The sequence below is a fragment of the Leucopleurus acutus genome, assembly GCF_964270905.1.
Source record: "Leucopleurus acutus genome assembly, chromosome: 16".
NCBI classification, from domain to species: Eukaryota; Metazoa; Chordata; class Mammalia; order Artiodactyla; family Delphinidae; genus Leucopleurus; species Leucopleurus acutus.
In genome coordinates, this window is record NC_139158.1 from 58,250,720 (window position 1) to 58,269,135 (window position 18,416).

Here is an 18,416-nt window from a genome sequence, read left to right on the forward strand (position 1 = left end):
CGGGCCCAGCCACTCCGCGGCATGTGGGATCTTCCCAGACCGGGGCACGAACCCGTGTCCCCTGCATCGGCAGGCGGACTCTCAACCACCGCGCCACCAGGAAAGCCCTAAATTTTGAATGCATGGGTAGATTTTCCCTCAAGACGAGGAAGCCCAAAGAGGATTTTAAGACAAGGAGTGATATAATTAGATTTATATTTTCAAAAGGATCACTGGCCTCCATGTAGAGAAGTGGCTAAAAGGGGATGGGAATGGAAGCAGGCAGACTGGCTGCCAGACTACTTCAGTGATGCAGGTGAGAGATGATGGTTTGCATGCGGGTGACAGGAGTTACACTGAAGAGAAGTGGATATGCTCAGCATACATCAGGACTCACTGACAGACTGGCTGTGGAGAGTGAGAAAAGGAGAGGAATAAAGGTAACTCCTAGACTTCTGATACGAGCATCTGGGTGGAAGGTGGTACAATTTACTGAGATGGGTAGGGTGGGATGAACCAGTATGAGGGAAAGGAGGAAACCAAATTTTATTTGGGCCATATGAAGTTTGAGATTCTTAACAGACATCCATGAGAAGATATCAAGTAGCTATGTGGATACACCGGTCCACAACTGGGAAGGTGGGGGGTAACTGGGCTAGAGACATAGATGTGAGAGTCCCTGACATATAGTATTTAAAGCCACAGAGTTGGATGAGATCCTCAAGGAATAGTGTATCAAAAGAGAACAAAAGTGGGTTAAGACCTGAGTGTTGGACACTCCAATGATTAGAGGTCATGCAGAGGAGGAGGAGGTCACAAAAGAAATAACAAAGGAGTTGCCAGGCCAGTGAGCGGGGAGGGGGTGACATCATGGAAGTCAAGGGAAGAAAATGTCTTGGGGAGGAAGAAGTGTGTGTTGACGGTTTCACACGCTGCTACAAAGGTACAAGAAAGACAAGAAAAGAGAAATAACTTTTGCATTGGGCAGACGGCGGTCACCGGTGATCTTGACTGAAGCAGTCCAAGGAGTCAAGGCTAGAAGGAACAGGATGAGAGAATGTGAGGGGAGAAAGCCAACGCTTTTTAAAGGAGTTTTGCTAGGAAGGGGTAGAGAGAAATGGGATGGCACATGGAAGGAAATGTGGGGTTAGGAGATCTTTGGTTTTTAAAGATAGGAAAGTAACAATAGGCTGATAAGAGTATAGAGGAGAGAGGGGAACTATTTACGGATGGAGGTGAGAGAAGATAATGAGAGCAGCAACATTCTTGAGAAGACAGGAGAGGAAGGGATCAGGGCACAGTGGATAGTTCGACTGAGAAATGTAGGAACACTTTTCTACTGCAACCAGAGAGAAGACAAGAGAATGGACGAATGGATACAGATTCATCCAGCCCCAGGCTGGCTGCTTGGGGGTAAGAAGATGAGAGCATTCTTGTCTGCTTTCTTGGAGAAGAATGAGATCAAAAGATAAGGTGTGAGTGTGATGGGATAGGCAAGAGGGAATGTTGAAGGTCTGAGGAAAGAGAAGGAAGGGAAGTAGGATTGGTAGGTGACACTAATTACCCATATTAGATTTGTGGTCACGAATTCAATGTGAGACCACGCAGCACCATTTTGCGTTTTCTCCCAGTAATGTTTGATACCAGATGCAGGCATATAATTGAGTTTAATAGGGTAGAGACCTTGCCATGAAAGTAAGAGACCATGAGGGAATAGTGCATGTTAAGAAGGGAGGGATTATAATCATGTCAAGTCACAAAAACTCTTAACAGAGTAAGAAGGAAGGTGGGGACATTACTGGGGTGATTGAGATTGAAAAATGGAGAAGCCAATGGCTCTAAGGACCTGATGAGGACAAAGAATTACTGGAGTAAGAAAAGAGAAGTAGTGAGGTGAAAGGACAGGAGATGGTAAACAGGGTGGGATGCCTAATGTTGATATTCCAAAGGCAGTGCAGATATGGGGGGATGACAAGGTTGTGGTTTGACCATGGAACTGGATGGCTAAGGAGGCTGAGAAGCAGAAAGACAAGAGTAGATGGATCACCCACATACATACTTTTGCTTCCAAGAATAGAAACAGAAACAGGAATCAAAAAAGGGGCAGCAAGCCAGGTGTTGGAGTCATCTGTGGGTGATCGGAGATGAGGAGTTGGTGTTCAAATCTAGTAGAAGAATGCTTGGGAACTGGGGTTTAATCTAATATTTATATTTTCAGGTTATGGACTCTAGATATTGGTATCCCTAAAGAAGCTGAAACAGAGAAGCTTTTCAGTCTTTTCTCTTGCTGTCTTTGTTTACCCCCCTTTCCCCTAGATAGCACTAAGTTTCTTGCTATGGTCTGGGGCTGAAAACAGTGATGGTGATACAGAGCTTTGTGGGCAAGGGTCTAACAAGGGTCTATCATGTTTTATTGTCTCTCTGGAGAAGTAGAATGTGGCCTTGGGTTGAGGTGACACCATGCAGAAACTGCTAGAGCTGCTCTGCCCACTCTGATGATGATGGTGGATGCATCAAGCTGCAGCTGATAAGACGAACTCAGGCCTTACCAAGCCTCTTGGTGCACCCCCCCCGGTTTAAATGGTGCAGAAAAATAAAACAGGGAGAAGAGAATTTTAGGTTTTAATTCCTTTGGAATTTTAATGAATACAGAATTTACATTTTTGGATCAGACTTTTTCTTGGAATTTAAATTGGGGGTAGGGAGTGGTGTCAGAATGTATAAATGGAGACACCCTTCATTGTCTCACTTAGGCTTACTGTGTTAATATCTCTGGGAGCTACACTTGATAAGATGAATGGGAGGTGGAACAGAAAGTAAAATTTTATCTTAGAGGCCGGTGAGGCTGGTAAAGAATGTTACTATAACCTGTTCTGTTCCACTTCAGAAGCTTCTGTTTCACTGGTCCTAAGACAGAAGCATAGGCACAGTGTTAGTAGGTAGAGGGGAATGGGCCTCATCCAACTGACTGCAGGCCTGGCCAACAGGCAGGAAAACTTGTGTGTGCGTGTCCTCTCTCTCCCCACCTCTACCGGTGAGAAATGCTTCCTGCCCTTCTGCCCTGTACTCTCACTAGGTCTACTTCAAGGACGGAAAAGCCTGACAATCTGACTAGACAGAGTCTGAGGTATTCACTGGGCTGCTTTTTATTACAGGGCAGTGGACTGAGAATGTGCTCGCCATTCCAGCTTTTTCTGCCTGCTCTTTGGACCTGCCCACCATAGATCCAGAGGGTGGAAGTGTGGAGGGAACCTCATGTAGGTCCCTGGTCTATATGTACGTTCCATCACAGCTTATCAGAGAGGGTCAGGAGACATGCACCTAATTCCTGATAACAAAGTAGCTCATCCCCCAACTGGGGGTGACAAAGCGACAACTTTGTCACTCAGGTGTACGCTTCCTCCAAATCTCTCACCTCATCAGTACTGTTATTAATGATAGGTGAAGACCTATAATGTATGTCTGTTGATTAGATACATGATACAAATCCGAGAAGAACAACTAATGAGTTAAACGATTAAATCTGAAAAAAATCTTGACATAACAGTACATCAGGGTGAGCAAATATCAAGGCTGTATCAAGGTTAAAATAAACAAACTGCCCAAGTACAGAATGGGAAAGATGTGGCTTGGAAAAACCAATGTAAAAAACGTATTTAATTCTTCCTCTCCCCCCTTCCCCCAGTCCAGTCCACCCCACCTCTGCACCATCTCTTGGGGCAGATCCCTTCTCACCACCCCTGCTGAGTCCAGGCCACCAGCATTACTGCTGCAGTTTCCTCTCTGCTTCTGGCTTGCCTGCTCATTTCTAATCTGTCCTCCTCACCACAGCCAGATGGATTTTAAAAAAACTACAAATCTGATATTGTCAAGAGTTCTTCAGCTGCTTTACAAAATTCAAACTCTTCACTATGGCTTAGAAGGACCTTTTCCCCTGGGCCCTTGCTAGCCTCTCCCGCTCTTTCTCTCGATTCTGACCCCTGTTAAGCTGCGCACCAGGCATCATGAAGCACCCATTTACTACACTGTGCACCACAACAGAAAGAGTCTGAAGATAATAAGCACTATCTGAACACAGACTGAGCCACAAGTAATACTGAGAGGGGTGGGGTGGGAGGTGGGCAGAGAAAGAGTGACCGCTGAGATTTAAAACGCTCAGTAGAGGCTGCAAGGTTCTGATCCAGAAATAGTGTTAAGAGATTTCCTACACTGAATGGGAGCTGGCCTAGGGGGCCTCTAAGGTCCCTTTATATTCTGAGTATGCTGACAATTCTCAAGGGCTTTTTTCTTTAGAAGATTTCCTTGTTATTGAATGTTAACAAAAGTTATTTCTCAAATTCTATTGTTTTCTTTTGTTTAGTCAGCAAAGTGACCCATCTTCCCACCAGTCTTCTAGTTAATTTCTCTGGCTTGGAAGGCACTCTCTCCTTAGAGACACTCACACAAGCTCCATGTCGGAGCCTCAGTCTGGCTCTGTATCCCTCCTCTCACTAGTTCTGCCCTGCCCGTGGAGGTGGGGTGCAGAGGGTGTGCACAAAGCTAGGCTTGGGGAGACCGTATTCAGGAGAGAAATGAGAGGGTGTGAACTGTCTGGGAACCGAATGGAGGCTCTGACCAGTCCTGAGAGAAGCTGACTATTCAGATACCAAGCAGCTGGGCAATGGCTCTTTGATTAGTTTAAGTCAAAGAAAAAGTCCAAATACCCTCTTAGCACCACCCCCCCACCCCCGCTTTTTTTCATGTGTCTCTTGTCTCCTACAGCCCAGGACCTTTTTGAGCTCACCTGGCCTCTCTCCTCCAGTTCTGTTAGCATCACGATAGAGCAGGATTTCCACTCCCAGATCATTCGCCAGAAGTCCTCAATTGTGTGGAGAAGAGGGCCCTGGCTGGCGATGTAGGAGTCCTTCTGCCGATAGCCCTATACAATCCAGGTCAATGGCAGGAGTGAAATGGTTTGATCAGGGAGGGGCTAGTGGAGAAGACAGGCCACTGGGATGGGACAGGGGCTGCCTGGAGACAAACACATCCCAGGCAGAGCTCCCCTCTGGCCAAGGACCAAACCCTGGCTGGCATGCTGGTCTCTTTGTAAGAAGAAGAGGGAAGTGGGGGCTGGGGCTAGGATGGAGACAGCAGGAATGGGAAGGACCAGAGGTTAGTGTTTTTAGCCTTTGGTCTGTGCTGTGAACTTTTCCTTCCAAACTGGGGCCCTGACAGACCTAGTGTACAGGAAGGGTATCAGTTCTGTATTTGATGACTGACTCAAAGACCACCCTTCCAAGCATTGGGAGGGGAGCACTGCAAGGCCCAGCTGAATCTCCATGGAGTGTTGGGAGCTCCGGGGACACAGCCACCACTTACATCAATGAAGGATGCGTTCACGTAGTCTGTGTTCTCCTCACCCCTCTTAACTGGAATGATCACTCTGTTGAATTCATCTGCAAGAAGGACAGCAGCCTGTGGCACCCCAGCATCACCTGTCGTCTTCTCCCTCTCTTTCCATCTATCCCCCCCAACCTCAGCTCTGAGAAGATATAATTCCAGCTGGGCAACAACACGCCTGTTCCTAGCCCAGGAGGCAGAAAACCTTTGGGCTTCATGCTCTTTCCAGAAGCCACTGAAGAACTGGGAACAATAAGAGACAATGCCATAATTCTTGTCTCCAAGCTGATCATTAACTAGTACCCAAGAAGTTCAAAGGGTGAAGGGAAAGGGGGATGGGGCATTAAGGCTTTGGGTGGGGAGAGGGCTCTTACATGGAATGATCTGTAAAACCCGGTTCTTCTTCATGTTGGCTGGAAGGTTTCCGGTCCGCATCTTGTCATTCTGGATTTTGATTGATGTTAATTTCTGAATTGGGAAGGGGAGGGGAAGCATTACTGATCTCAGTAACTGGACTTGACAAGATTATGTCTGTCACTGGACCTGCATCCAGGGCACACTGGCATACTGCTCTTTTCAGCAGAGCCCTGACCTCCAACATTTTCACATGTTCTTATCAGAACACTGTTTTTCTGTCTTTAATAAGCCAAGAGTGTTTGGGAAACACTGTTTTCCCGGTTCCTGTGATTCCCTTAGACTGAAATTTTATGATCCTGGAACAAAATCTACTCTTATAGGAGACAATGTGCCCTTTCTCCCTCTCTCCCTGCTGTTCTACTCCCAGAGGCTGTCTTAGATTCTTTAGAAAACCTTATTCAAATATATATCCTCCCTTCTCCTTATTCTAAGGTTCCTTCTTGATTTTTGCTACTCAAAGTGTAGCCCATAAACCAGCATCAGCCTCGTCTTGTTATATATGCAGAATCTCAGGCCCCAACTCAGACCAGCTGAAACAGAACCTGCATCATAATAGGATCCCGAGGTAATTCATGTGTACATTATAGCTTCAGGAGTGCTTTAAGGCAGTTGGTCTTCCCCATCCCAATCCAGAATCTCTTGCTTCTGGGAGCACTTTTATTGATGAGAGTGTGACATGTCCCTTACGTGAGTTGAGAACCACTGTCTAATGGCATACAGCAGGGGTCAGCAATCTACGGTCCATGAGCCAATCTGGTCTGCTGATTGCAAATGAGGTTTTACGGAAACACTGCCATGCTCATTTGCTTATGGGGTGTTTATGGCTGCTTTTGTGCTATAACAGCAGTGCTAAGTAGTTGCAAATAGAGACCGTATGGCATGCAAAGCCAAAAATATTTACTTTGCAGAGAATGTTTGCTCTTGCTGTACATTATAATTACCTGGGAGGGGGAGCTGGGGGACTTAAAAAAAATACCATTGCCTGTTTTTGTTTTTTTTCCCCCCTAAACACAACCCAAGTGACTCTAACATGCAGGATGGGTTGAGAATGACTAGGGTATGAGTAAAGGGCCAGAGACCCACCTCCTTAACCACCCACATGCTTTGCAAGGGGATTAACCATTTGTTGGTAAATCCACAAGGAGTCAAGCATCCTGTATTCTGTAGGTCACATAGATCCTTCATCCTGAAAGAGCTCAGCTCCAATTTACCTTAAACTCCTCCTCTAATCCATTGTTGCTGGACCCTGGGATTTTGTTGTAAATTTTCTGCAGATGTGTTTCTAGAGAGGTGACTTCCAGTTCTGTATCTCCATAGAGATAATGCTCCAGAAGGGCTTGGTATATGAAGACGTACTGCATCTGAAATGCAGATGATGCCCGAGTTCCCAGTTATACACACGGTCCTGGTGGTGCCAGAGCACTCCCTCCCACTCCCATTTCACTTCAGTCCACTTCTTCAATCCTAGCAGAGATAAAATGATTCACTCTTGTCCCAATTCAGGGAGGCAGGACTCAAAAGGCATGAGTCCCTCTGGGGGTGCTTAAACTTGGGAGGGAGGGTCCTACTCTGGTACCCTCCTGGAGAGAAGGACAATTCCAACTCCTGCTCATTCAGAGAGCACAGACTGAGGGGTTGTCAAATTCTGGTGACACACAAAACCTGTGCCAGCCCCCCTCCCCTCCCAGTGCTGTGCCCTTTGAACTCCATGCCCTAACCACAGAGCTGATCTCACTGCTGCTCCTGGACCTGGCTAAGCTGCATCACAACTCTGTGGCAATGGCTCCCTTGGCTGCCCACATACCTACTTCCCTCAGGACCTGTTCCATATCCTTACAGTCTAGTGCAAATGACATCTGCCCCACCTTCCAGATTCCCCTAGGAACAGCCTCCTCTGTGCTCCATAGTTCTTTTAATACGTAATTTATAAGCGCCCTTCATCACACTGTATGATGACCATTTACAATAACCTGGGAGGCTGAGTAATCCATGAGGCAGGTAGATGTTTTGGTCCTGGAATGCCCCCTACCCACAAACCACTCACGTCTGTTTGCACCATCTGGCAGCGCTGTGCCCGGATCCGGCTTACAAAGCCATAAACGTCCACCTTCCGCTCTGTATGCATCATGTCCAGCATGGCATCAATGACGACAAAGGTTCCTGTACGCCCTACACCCGCACTGTAGCCAGAGAGCAGGAGTATTACTGGGATGGCTAGCATGTCTTGTGGGAACACCCAGGGAGGGGGCAGCACAGGGTAGGGCTCTTTCTTCAAGGCTTTAAATTCTAATTCTGTATGGGGTAGAGCTAATTCTGTATGGACTCTCACGGAGCCAACAACTCCACTGTACCCTGAACTCCCTACCTCTAGTTATCAGGACCAGAGAACCCTGACACTTAGAATGGTCTGAAGATTCCAAGTACACAAGGCAGCTCTCAACCTAGCTTCTTGGCTTCATAGCAGTGGTCACCCCACCCCCAATCTTGGAGGATTGCCCTTCCCTCTTTCCTCAAGTGCTTTCCCACCCAGCACCTAGTTTTCTTGAGGAGTCTCTCTGGATGCTGCCCTGGCCCCAAGAGCTCATCTGCTCTGTGCCAGCCTCCTCAGCCAGGGCCCCTGTGCCTTCCCTGCTCTCAGCATGGGAGCAGAATGTGACATGAGTGGGGAGCCAAGGGTCAGGCCACACTGACCTGCAGTGTACCACAATGGCCCCTGCATACTGCGGGTTACAGGCCTTCACCTTCTTGAGGAACTTGAGCATACCAATCGGGGTGAAAGGCACCCCAAAGTCTGGCCAGCTGGTAAAGTGGAACTGAGTGATGAGGCGCTGTGGCTTTCTGTTGGTCACGTCGCCCACCTGTGAATTGAAGAGATCCCTGTGTGTTGGCCCTGATACCCTGGGGTATGGCAGCACCAGGGGAAGGAGGGTGAGGCTTAGGGGCCAGGGCCAGCTATGGCTATCACTGACAATGGGAAAGTGAGAGGATTAAACTTCCCAAGCAAGTTTTAACCATGGACAGAGAACCTTCCCAGAAACCCCATGGGGTAGGCAGGCTGTTACTATTATTCACAGCCTACAGATGTGAAATGTGAAACTCAGAAAAGTTAAATGACCTGGTCTAGGTCCCAGGATTAGTAAAAGGCAAGGTCAGAACTAAAATGCAGGTCTCCTGAGTCTTGGTAAGCCCTCTTTTCATAGCACCACAGTGCCCTCAGCTGAAGGCAACCTTTGCTCAAGCCTCCAGGGTCACCCTGGAGGGTCAGGAGCAGGGCCCACCACATCCTTGATGTCAGGAGCCTTTGGGGTATGAAAGGAGGAGAGGTAAGTCAAGTACCAGAAGATACTGGTGCAATACCTCCTGATGCACTTGGTTCATACCTAAGATGACCAAACTCCATCTCAGTAATACTTTTTCTCCCAGCCATGAAGTCATGAAAATGTTCCCCCCTTAGCTTTGACCGAAAGAAAAAAACAAGAAAAAAAAAAAAAGAAGAAAAATCCCCTGGGAGCCCAGAACTCTGATTTCAGAGTTCGAACATTTTGCACACTCAGCAATTCCTGACCACTCTGAGTAAGATGGGGATGACTCGGCCTGTTCTGCCCTCTTAATGGTCAGCAGATTCTAAATGAGAACCAAGAAAGGAGGTAGGAGACAGTACCTGTTGAATGCAGAACTTCCGCACTGTGTAGTCCACCAGTACGGTCACATCCTCTACTGACACACGGATATTCCCATAGGTCCAGCAGCCTTGGTCTGGCCAGTACTGGGCGCACTTACACTGGAAAGAAACAGACATGCACCCCCCTGACCTGAGACCTCCCGCCCACAACAGGTGCAAAGGACCCTAAAGAAAAGGACCACAAAAGCCCAGACTAAAATCCTCAGAAAGCCCTATGGCCTCTTCTCTCACCTCAGTCAGCTACAGACTTATTTAACTGTTCCTTTTTTTTTGCCATGCCATGCGGCTTGCAGGATCTCAGCTCCCTGACCAGAGACTGAACCCAGGCCACAGCAGTGCCCAGAATCCTAACCACCAGGCCACCAAGGAACTCCCTAACTGTTCTTTTTTTAAGTTCCTCAGCTTCTATCCTGTTTAGCACAATCTCTTAACTTATGCAGAGCCCCAGCCCTATACTTCTCACTCTTTCCCACCTCTAGTCTCTCAGTTCAGGGCAAATCGGAAGCCATTTTACCTACAAAATCTGTACTTCCACAATATCCTAAGTCATGCTCTAGGGGTAAGTCTGTCTGATCCCCTGGAATGAGCAACCTGCTATGAGGGAGTCACCAGGGTGGATTGATGCAGACTGTAAAACCTGCCACGGGAGGCCCAAGGCCTTCTCTGGTTGACTAGGCCTTGGACAGCTCCCAAGAGCCAGAGGTAGGGTTGGAGAAAATGAATCTAAAGCCCAGCCCTAAAGCCATCCCTCCTAAGCCAATCAATACATCCAACAGCCCAGTGTGGGTATCAGGTTGACTCTAGGGCCATCCTGGAGAGAGACTATCCCGAATTGGGATTCCTCTCTGGGGCCTGATCCAGGACTCAGGACTGGTGTTGGCTGTGGCCCAGTGATGGAGCTGACCAGGCATGGACTTGGCAGTCACAGAAAGAAAAGAACCAGTCAGAAGGCTGCCTGAAGGATCAGTTCAGGGGCTCACATTTCCTTGTGCCCTGCAGGGTCTCAGTTCATACGGCTCCCTCTGCTATCTCAGGAGGAGGAACAAAACAAAAACAAAAACAAAAAAACCAAAAAAAAAAAAAAAAAAAACCAGGGGAGTGAGGGACTAGAGAAGCCAGGGGAGAAAAGCCCCACTGTGACTTTTCCTTGTCTAATGGCCCAAGTCTTTCTTCCAGGATGTTTTGGATCTAAGGTGAGCTGTTTGGTCACCAGACACAGGGTGTGCTCTAGGTATACCTCTGAGTTCATCGGAGGCTTCCAGGCCACAGGAAAGTGTAGTAGGCACATTGGCCTGGGTCCTGTCTGGATGAATGACAGGCACAGAAGCCACAAAGGGTGGAAAGCCTAGGCTCAAACACAGAACTCCAGCAAAGCAGTCCCTCTGTTGGTCATGCCTGTATCAGGGGCCATTCTATCTAATTTCTCCACTCACCTCCTTTCTCTCCTTCAGATTGGTCACCATGACAATGGTGGCTGTGTTTTGTTCCCAGATCATCCTCCAGAAATCATTCACTGTTTCTTCTTTTGGTCCTATAGTAGCCAAGAGCAAAGATGAGAACACACACCAAGAGGAAGAAAGATGCTGGGAAACTGGGAACGTTCATTCCTGACTTTTGGAAGCCTGTGCCCACATGCCCCCAGCTAAATATATCATCCATCTACCCATCCACCTACCTACTAACTGAACATTTCCTGTGTATCCACCATGTATGTGCCAGGCACTTCACTAGGGAGTGAAGTGGGGATGTGAGGTTCTTAAAATAAAAAGAGAACACATGAACAATGTTTCCCAAGGATGCTATAGTTGAGGATTAGAAATCACGACCCCTACAGAATACCTATGTTGTGGGCGGGATAGTGAGCTATGTGCTTTATATCTCATTTACTCCTTCTTACCATGCTCTGAGGTGGGTGTCATTAACCAGAGAGGTTGGGTAAATTGCTTAGGCTGAAATTTAAAATTTACATCCCACACAGCCTTTTCCAGAAAGTCACTAGAAGGGCACAAAGAATAAGAAAAAAGTGGGATCTAACACAGGAGAGAGACTAACAGAATTTCCAGGGTGTTGGTAAAGGGAAGGCTCAGGATAATTACTCTGTCAGAGGCTAGATCAATCCAGAATGGAACTGAAGGAAGAAGGTTCTAGAAGGACCCCAAGATAAAAAATTAAACTAAAAAAATTAAACCTCATGTATCTGAGGGTACTGAGAGGAAATATATACTTCTAGCAAAGAGTTTAAAAGAAAAAAAATCAGTGCTAGGTATATAAAGAACTAAGTGAATAAGGAAAAAAGGCAATTATTAACTCTTGGGAAAGAGGGAAACCAAAAACTGTACCAAAAAATTATATAATATTATGTGCTTAAGCTGTGAATAATATTGGCATAGTAATAAGAATGTAAATAACAAGTATTATCTTCACCACAAATTGTGATTTAACTCCACTAGGAGAATGGGGAAAAGGGACATGTCTGTCTGAGTGTGAGGTAGTTTGTAAGAGGATTACATAAGTTATCTATAATAAGAAAAAGTCAACAGATAAAAATGGCTGCTTTAGACTAAAAAAGTTTAGACGAAAGGGGGGAGAACTTTGTTTTTATAGACCTTGTAATACCTTTTGACTTTCTTAAAATTTGTATTCCCTTTGGTAAAAAGAAAAATATTAAAAAGAAAAACAAATAATGACAGAAGTGGACACATAGCGGAAACATGTACAGAGGTGGAATTATTTCACTGCCTGGCAAGGTCAGGAAATATCTCCTGGAGGAGATGACATTTGAGCCATATGTTAGGACAGATAAAGTAGATGGGAGTCTAGAAAGGAGGCATAGGGAGAAGAGGTACTCCAGGCAGAGGTGCAGGGGGCTAGCAGCAAGTAAGAAGCATGAGACATCCAGGGACTGTAAGGAGTTCAGTGAGGTCACTGTGTAGGGTGTGTAGAAGGTAGAAGATGAAGCTAGAAAGATAGGTGAGGTACCAGGATCTAAAGGGATGGAGGCCAGGCTAAGGAAGGCTTGTTTTACAGATAATGAAAAACCATTCTAGGATTTTCATGAGAGTCTGACAAAAATTTTGCATTAAGAAAGGCCATTCTGGTGGAAGGAATCCAAGGAGCAAAGCTAGGATCCAGAGGGATCAGTCAGTAGGCTGCTGCAACAGAGCTGGAAGAAGAGATGAGAGTAAGGAAGTGTGTCAGAGAAGGCAGATTTTGGAGAGAGAAACAAGAGGAATAGCCATATGTAAAGCAAGGGACAGGTAGGAGATCTGGATGACCCCAAATCTGGTTTGGTTGATTAGGTAGATTACATTCCAGTCACCATGAATATAGATTACATTCCAGTCTCTTAAGAACAGAGGAGAAAAAGCAGCTTTGGGGCGAGGAAGAGTCACGTTTCAGTTTCTGATGTTGAATCTAGAGTCTGTGGGGGTATTCAAGCGGAAGAGAACAAAAAAATGTGGCTCTGGAGCTCAAGAGAGGCAGCAGCCAGTCAAACAGAGGTGGGTATTAGATGAGGTCTCTCAAAGAGGATACAGAGGGGGAGGAGCAAAGAAGGGGTCAAACACAGAACGCTGGGGATCTTCAAGCATTATTCAAGTTCAGACAGAACAAAAAGCCCAGGAGGCAGAAGGATGGACAGAAATGTGCCATGAAAGACAAGAATGGAGCTTCAAGGGAAGTAGTTATCCACAGTATTGAAGAGAAACTATACTTAAGGGGCAGAAAGAAGAATAAGAGCTAGAGAAACAATATTTTGAAAAGTGAGAAAAATCAAGAGAACTGAATGGCAGGAAATAACAGGAGGGTTTCAAGGAGTGTGAAGTACTGTGGAGAAGTTCAAGAGGGAGGGAGTCTGAGAAAAGGCTAACAGGGAAATCAAAGGTGAACTTAATTTAAGAACTATTTTAGCATCAACAAGGCCCCATGACTAACAAAGAGAGGATGAGATTATATGTGGTTGTTGGTGCCAAAATCATCACTGAGTAGGTGGTAGCTGAGGTGGGCCTTGAAGGGTGGACCTGAACTGACAGATGGCTACAGAGGGAGGGAAAGTGGGGTCCAGTTAGGCAAGGGCCAGGTCCTGGTGGGAGACTACAAGGGCAAGGAAGATCTAAGACTTCTGACCACCTCTGCCTCATGTTACCTCTATCCCTATTTTATCACGATCACAGTACTGTCCAACAGAACTTTCTGTGATGATGGAAATGTTTCATATCTGCACTAATATGGTAGCCTCTAGCCACATGTAGCTATTGAGCCTTAAAATGTGACTAGCGTGCAGGCTTGCCTGGTGGCGCAGTGGTTGAGAGTCTGCCTGCCGATGCAGGGGAACGGGTTTGTGCCCCAGTCCGGGAAGATCCCACATGCCATGGAGCGGCTGGGCCCGTGAGCCATGGCCGTTGAGCCTGCGTGTCTGGAGACTGTGCTCCGCAACGGGAGAGGCCACAACAGTGAGAGGCCCGCGTACCAAAAAAAAAAAAAAGTGACTAGTGTGATTGAAGAACTGGATTTAAAATTTTATTTTATTTTATTATTTTTTGGCCTCGCCACATGGCTTGCGGGTTCTTAGTTCCACACCCAGGGATTGAGCCCTGGGCCCTCAGCAGTGAAAGCACAGAGTCCTAACCACTGGACCACCAGGGAGCTCCCCCAAATTTTATTTTAAATAGCCACATGTGGTCAGTGGCTACCGTATTGAACACGATAGCCACTTACCAAAGTTCCTGTTTATTTTGCTATAAATTATCCTCTACCAACTAAAGGCTCCAAAAAGGCAGAGACCATATTCTGTTTTATTCCCCTACATATCCCCATCACCTAGGCCAGTGCCTGGCACATAATATTAATAAATGGTCAATAAATATTTGTTGAGTGATTAAATAAATGGGCTTTGATGGACCATAATAACATCAATTACTTTTTAGTGCTGCAAACATCAAGATTTTTATTTTGCTAGGATCCCAAAGGTGAGGACACTTGTTAGAACTTCAGGCTATGGAAACGTGTGCAGAGCATGTATAGGACCATGGCATTGGGTCCCTGCTCTGAGGGTTCTTAGACCACTTATCTGTGTATAATAGTGGAGCTCAGGCCCATGAGTGGGAGGAGGAGATGAGTCAGCCTGGACCAGTGAGGTGGCCAATCCTCTTTGGAGACTAAATCCAAATTCAAATTCTGAGCAGCCTGGTTTGAACTTAAGTTTCCCAAATGACCCCAAGACAGAGAACCTCATTAGACTGTGTTGTATGTGTGTGTATAGCCTTCTCCAGTATTTTTTATGCACATATATAAAAGAATTTCTTTCAAAGGATCCCTGGACACTAAGTCATCAAGATGAAGGCCCTTAGTTATAAACCTGCAAGGTAGATTATATTTTTTTCAGGTGGTAATAATTACAGAAAAGCTAATATATCTGAGTAATCTATTAGCATTTGGAAGAAAAATCCCAAATCCATTCATGGTTAAGCCTAAGAGTAAAAAATTATCTTACTTTACCTTGTGCAGCAATGAATTTGTTCTTTTCTTGGTAGCCCTGGGGGTGGGGTGGGAGAGTAGAGGAGAAACAGAAAGTGAAAACCCAAAAATGGATAGGAATGAAATTCTCCAGACTCCCAACCAGTTTACAAAGCCTTCCTTGTGAAAAGGTCCAGGCAATTAACAAGGATTTCCATTCTAGAAATTTTAATGGGATTAGCTTTGGATAGCAGGAAGCAAAGATTACATGGTCTAGGCAGTCTTCTTAAAGTGAATTATTAACAAACATTAGTATAAGAACATCCAAATAACAACTCCTAGGCTAGACCCTGTTCTGATGCTCTCTTAGTTGCTGACAATCTGGGTCTTGGTGTTACTGGGTAGGAACCCTCCAAGTCAGAAGCATGTGAGGCTGGGCCCACACGAGGAAGGAAAAAGGGTTATTTTCTTGCTGATGCTGTACCCAGGTGCAAAAGTTTTCAGGGAATAGCCCATGGGTATGGTGTAACAGCTCCCAGTGTTTGACAAGAGGGTTCTCCATTACAGGAAGTGGGAGACAAAGAAGCCAAGGAGCCTGGGGACGTCACTTAATAGATAAGGAGCCTCTGAAAAACTGACACTGGCAGTAACTTTCTTTACTGTTTAGTCATACATCTTTTCAACCTCATTGTTTAAATATAGTGTTCACTTGAGACGTCCCAGGTAAGTGAAAAATCATTTGACTTAAGGATTGTAAATCACCTTCTGCCTCTCTCAGACAGCACTAAGATGGGCAATGAGGGAGGCAACTTCATGGATGGGATACCATACCAAGGTGATGATGTGAAATACTAGTCTGCAAGGCAGTGGCAGAATAAAGGAGGGGGCCGAGTCTGAGAAGCCCCTTCCTATTCCAGCTCAAACAAGGGCAGGGCAGGGTTGCTTCCCAGCACTGGAGAAAGCTTTAGGCCTCAATATGGACATGTTTAGAGTTAACAATAAGAAGCTTGTTAAAATTTTTATTAAGAGGAATTCTCCAAAAGTTTTTAACCACTAGAAGATGGAAACTGATAAAGCCTTAATTCAGGATGCTGCATTCTACCTATAGCACTAAACTTGTAATTAAAACTGAGAAGCTCTTAGAGAATGTTACGCCGTATAATACGCTTGCTTCAGGAGAAGCTGCTGCCAAGTTCTCACTGGAGCATGTGGGTCATGAATAGCTTAAAAGCACTGTTGGAAGGCCCAGCCCCAAAGTGCTTCCCGCTCCATCTTTACCAGTAGTGTGTTATATATCCCCCATGAAAACATGCCTACATAGTGATATGCTGACATTGCTCAACCAATCAGGAATAACTAGAATGAGGCAAAACTACTGATTCCTTGTGTTATGTTCAAGGGAAAGATGAAATGTGGCTCCCTGGTTCCTGAGACATCTTTGGATTCTGAAAGTCAAATGCCAAGTTGGCTCTAGGTGGCACCTACATTCCTACCAGTTTAAAAACAAAAACAAAACACTTCCAAAGCCCCTCTATACCCTTAGACACCTCAAGGTGAGAGAGGAAGCTGGTCCTCCTAAGACTCCAGGAGGGAAGCCCAGTTGGCATCTGTACTGTCTATTTCATCTTCTCCTGTTACCAATGTCAGGTTCACTTTCAGACCTTTGTATTCTCCAAACCACAGAACCCATCCCCCGTGCCTACTGCCACCACTCTGTGGTGCCTGACACCACCTCTCTTCAAGATACATGTGTGATCTTGGTTCTGTGTGCAAAAAGGGCTTGGTAAATGATTGTCAGGGGGTGGCAATGGGGAGTAACTGTATATGGACAAGAAGCTTCTTTCTGGGGTGAGCAAAAAGTTCTAAAACTAAGAGGCAATAGCTAAAAGGTACAGCGTTTCTCTTCTGAGGTGATGAAAATGTTCTAAAATTGGTCATAGTTGCATGTATCTGTGAATATACTGAAAACCACTGAATTGTAAATTTTAAGTGGGTGAAAATTACGGCATGTAAATTGCATCAATAAAGCCACTAACAAAGTTCTAAAACAATTATAGTGATGACAGCATAACTTGGTAAACTTACTAAAAATCACTGAATTCTACATTTTAAATGTTTGAGTTTCTGTTATATAAACTGTACCTCAATCATGTTGGGAGGAAAAAAGGGTTTCGTAAGTGTAACTGGCAGCTCACAACAAATGGCTACAATTTGTTTCAGCAAAGGTTATTGCCTGCCCCTATACTCCAAGCCCTAAGGACATCTGCTCCTTCTTTCCCACTGGATCTCTCATCTGCACTCAACCCCGCTGACCACCTAACACTTCTCCATGCTTTACTCTTTGCCCTCTGAGGTGCTCTTCTCTCCTGGTCTCCTTCTGTCTCACTAATGAGCACCTCTTGCCCAGTGTGCCTTGGCTGAGGTTTGTGGGCTCCAGGGCCCACTCTTTCTCTAATGACTTCAAAGGCCATGGCTTTGGAATCTCTCCCCTGAGCTCAGATTAATGATGCCCAACTATGCTGGATATATCCACATGGATTACCCTATACTCTCTTTTTTTTTTTTTTAAAAACAAGAAAGGTATAGGTTGTTTTTTTCCCCCATAATTAAATTTGCACAGCATCTCCCCAAGCATAAGTATTACAAAAGAATGTAAAAAATCACATTTTACACATTTACACAATGTGTATAAAAAAATCACGTCTTCAGCATTTAGCTCAAATCTCACCATCTTCAAAAACTAGATCTCTTGCAAAACTCATCAGCTAAAAGTTCTATCAAAGCACTGCGAAGATGGCCTTTGCTAGCCCATGGCAATCCTTCTCCCATTTTCCCTCGCCAGTTAGGGCTGAATAGCAGAGTGAGGCTCAGATTGCGGACGTGAGGTGGGGAGGGACACAAGGGCTAATTTTCCCCAGTACAAGATGGCATCTAAAGCTTGATGGGAGAGAAGAACTGGAGAGACTGGAGGAAAGGGTCCAGGCCCTGTATTCAGTCAGAGTCACTGCTGGAAGAGGAGGAATGCTTGCCATGCTTATGGTGTTTCTGCTTCTTTTTATGAGCGTTCTTCATTTTCTTCTGCATCTTCTTGTCCATTACCATTCCTGGTCCTACCATGCCAGGAGCCAACGCCAGGGTCAGGTGGTGGGTATGGAGGGGGGTAGGGACCTGAGGGTTGGCATCCTGGATACCCTAGCTGTGGCATAGATGACAAGGCCCACCAGGGGGAAAAGCTGGATTCCCCTGGGGTGCTCCTGGGGGAGTGGGAAAGGGGTCTGGAGGAAAGGTCGGGTTGGCAGGTGGTAGATGAGCAGGATTGCAACCTCCAGGGTACCCGACGTTAGAGGGCTGTGGATATGGCCCTGGCTGCCCAGCACTGGGTTTCCACATGTTCGGGTGTTTCCTCCAGCCCCGAAATGGAGAAAGAAGGAAACTCCACCCTAAATACACTCTACAGAGTATCACCCTATTCTCTCTCATATATTAGTCAATCACCATATCCTGC

At 45.8% G+C, this 18,416-nt stretch overlaps 1 protein-coding gene and 1 pseudogene across 4 annotated transcripts in view; both read right to left on the reverse strand.

Annotated features, from left to right (window-relative positions):
• PTPRA (protein tyrosine phosphatase receptor type A) overlaps positions 1–18,416 on the reverse strand; it is a 184,361-nt gene that overhangs the window by 10,161 nt on the left and 155,784 nt on the right. For all 3 annotated transcript variants that reach the window (XM_082858010.1, XM_082858009.1, XM_082858011.1), the window contains 9 exons: positions 14,954–14,990; positions 10,891–10,988; positions 9,437–9,556; positions 8,467–8,633; positions 7,820–7,955; positions 6,987–7,136; positions 5,733–5,826; positions 5,338–5,414; positions 4,763–4,897 (listed from right to left, as the gene is read on the reverse strand). In XM_082858010.1, coding sequence (XP_082714136.1) covers positions 4,763–4,897; positions 5,338–5,414; positions 5,733–5,826; positions 6,987–7,136; positions 7,820–7,955; positions 8,467–8,633; positions 9,437–9,556; positions 10,891–10,988; positions 14,954–14,990 — 1,014 coding nt within the window. The remainder of the gene's footprint in view (positions 1–4,762; positions 4,898–5,337; positions 5,415–5,732; positions 5,827–6,986; positions 7,137–7,819; positions 7,956–8,466; positions 8,634–9,436; positions 9,557–10,890; positions 10,989–14,953; positions 14,991–18,416) is intronic.
• LOC309972793 (proline-rich protein 13-like) lies at positions 17,903–18,301 on the reverse strand (annotated as a pseudogene). Its single transcript has one exon. The product of its transcript is annotated as a proline-rich protein 13-like (transcript).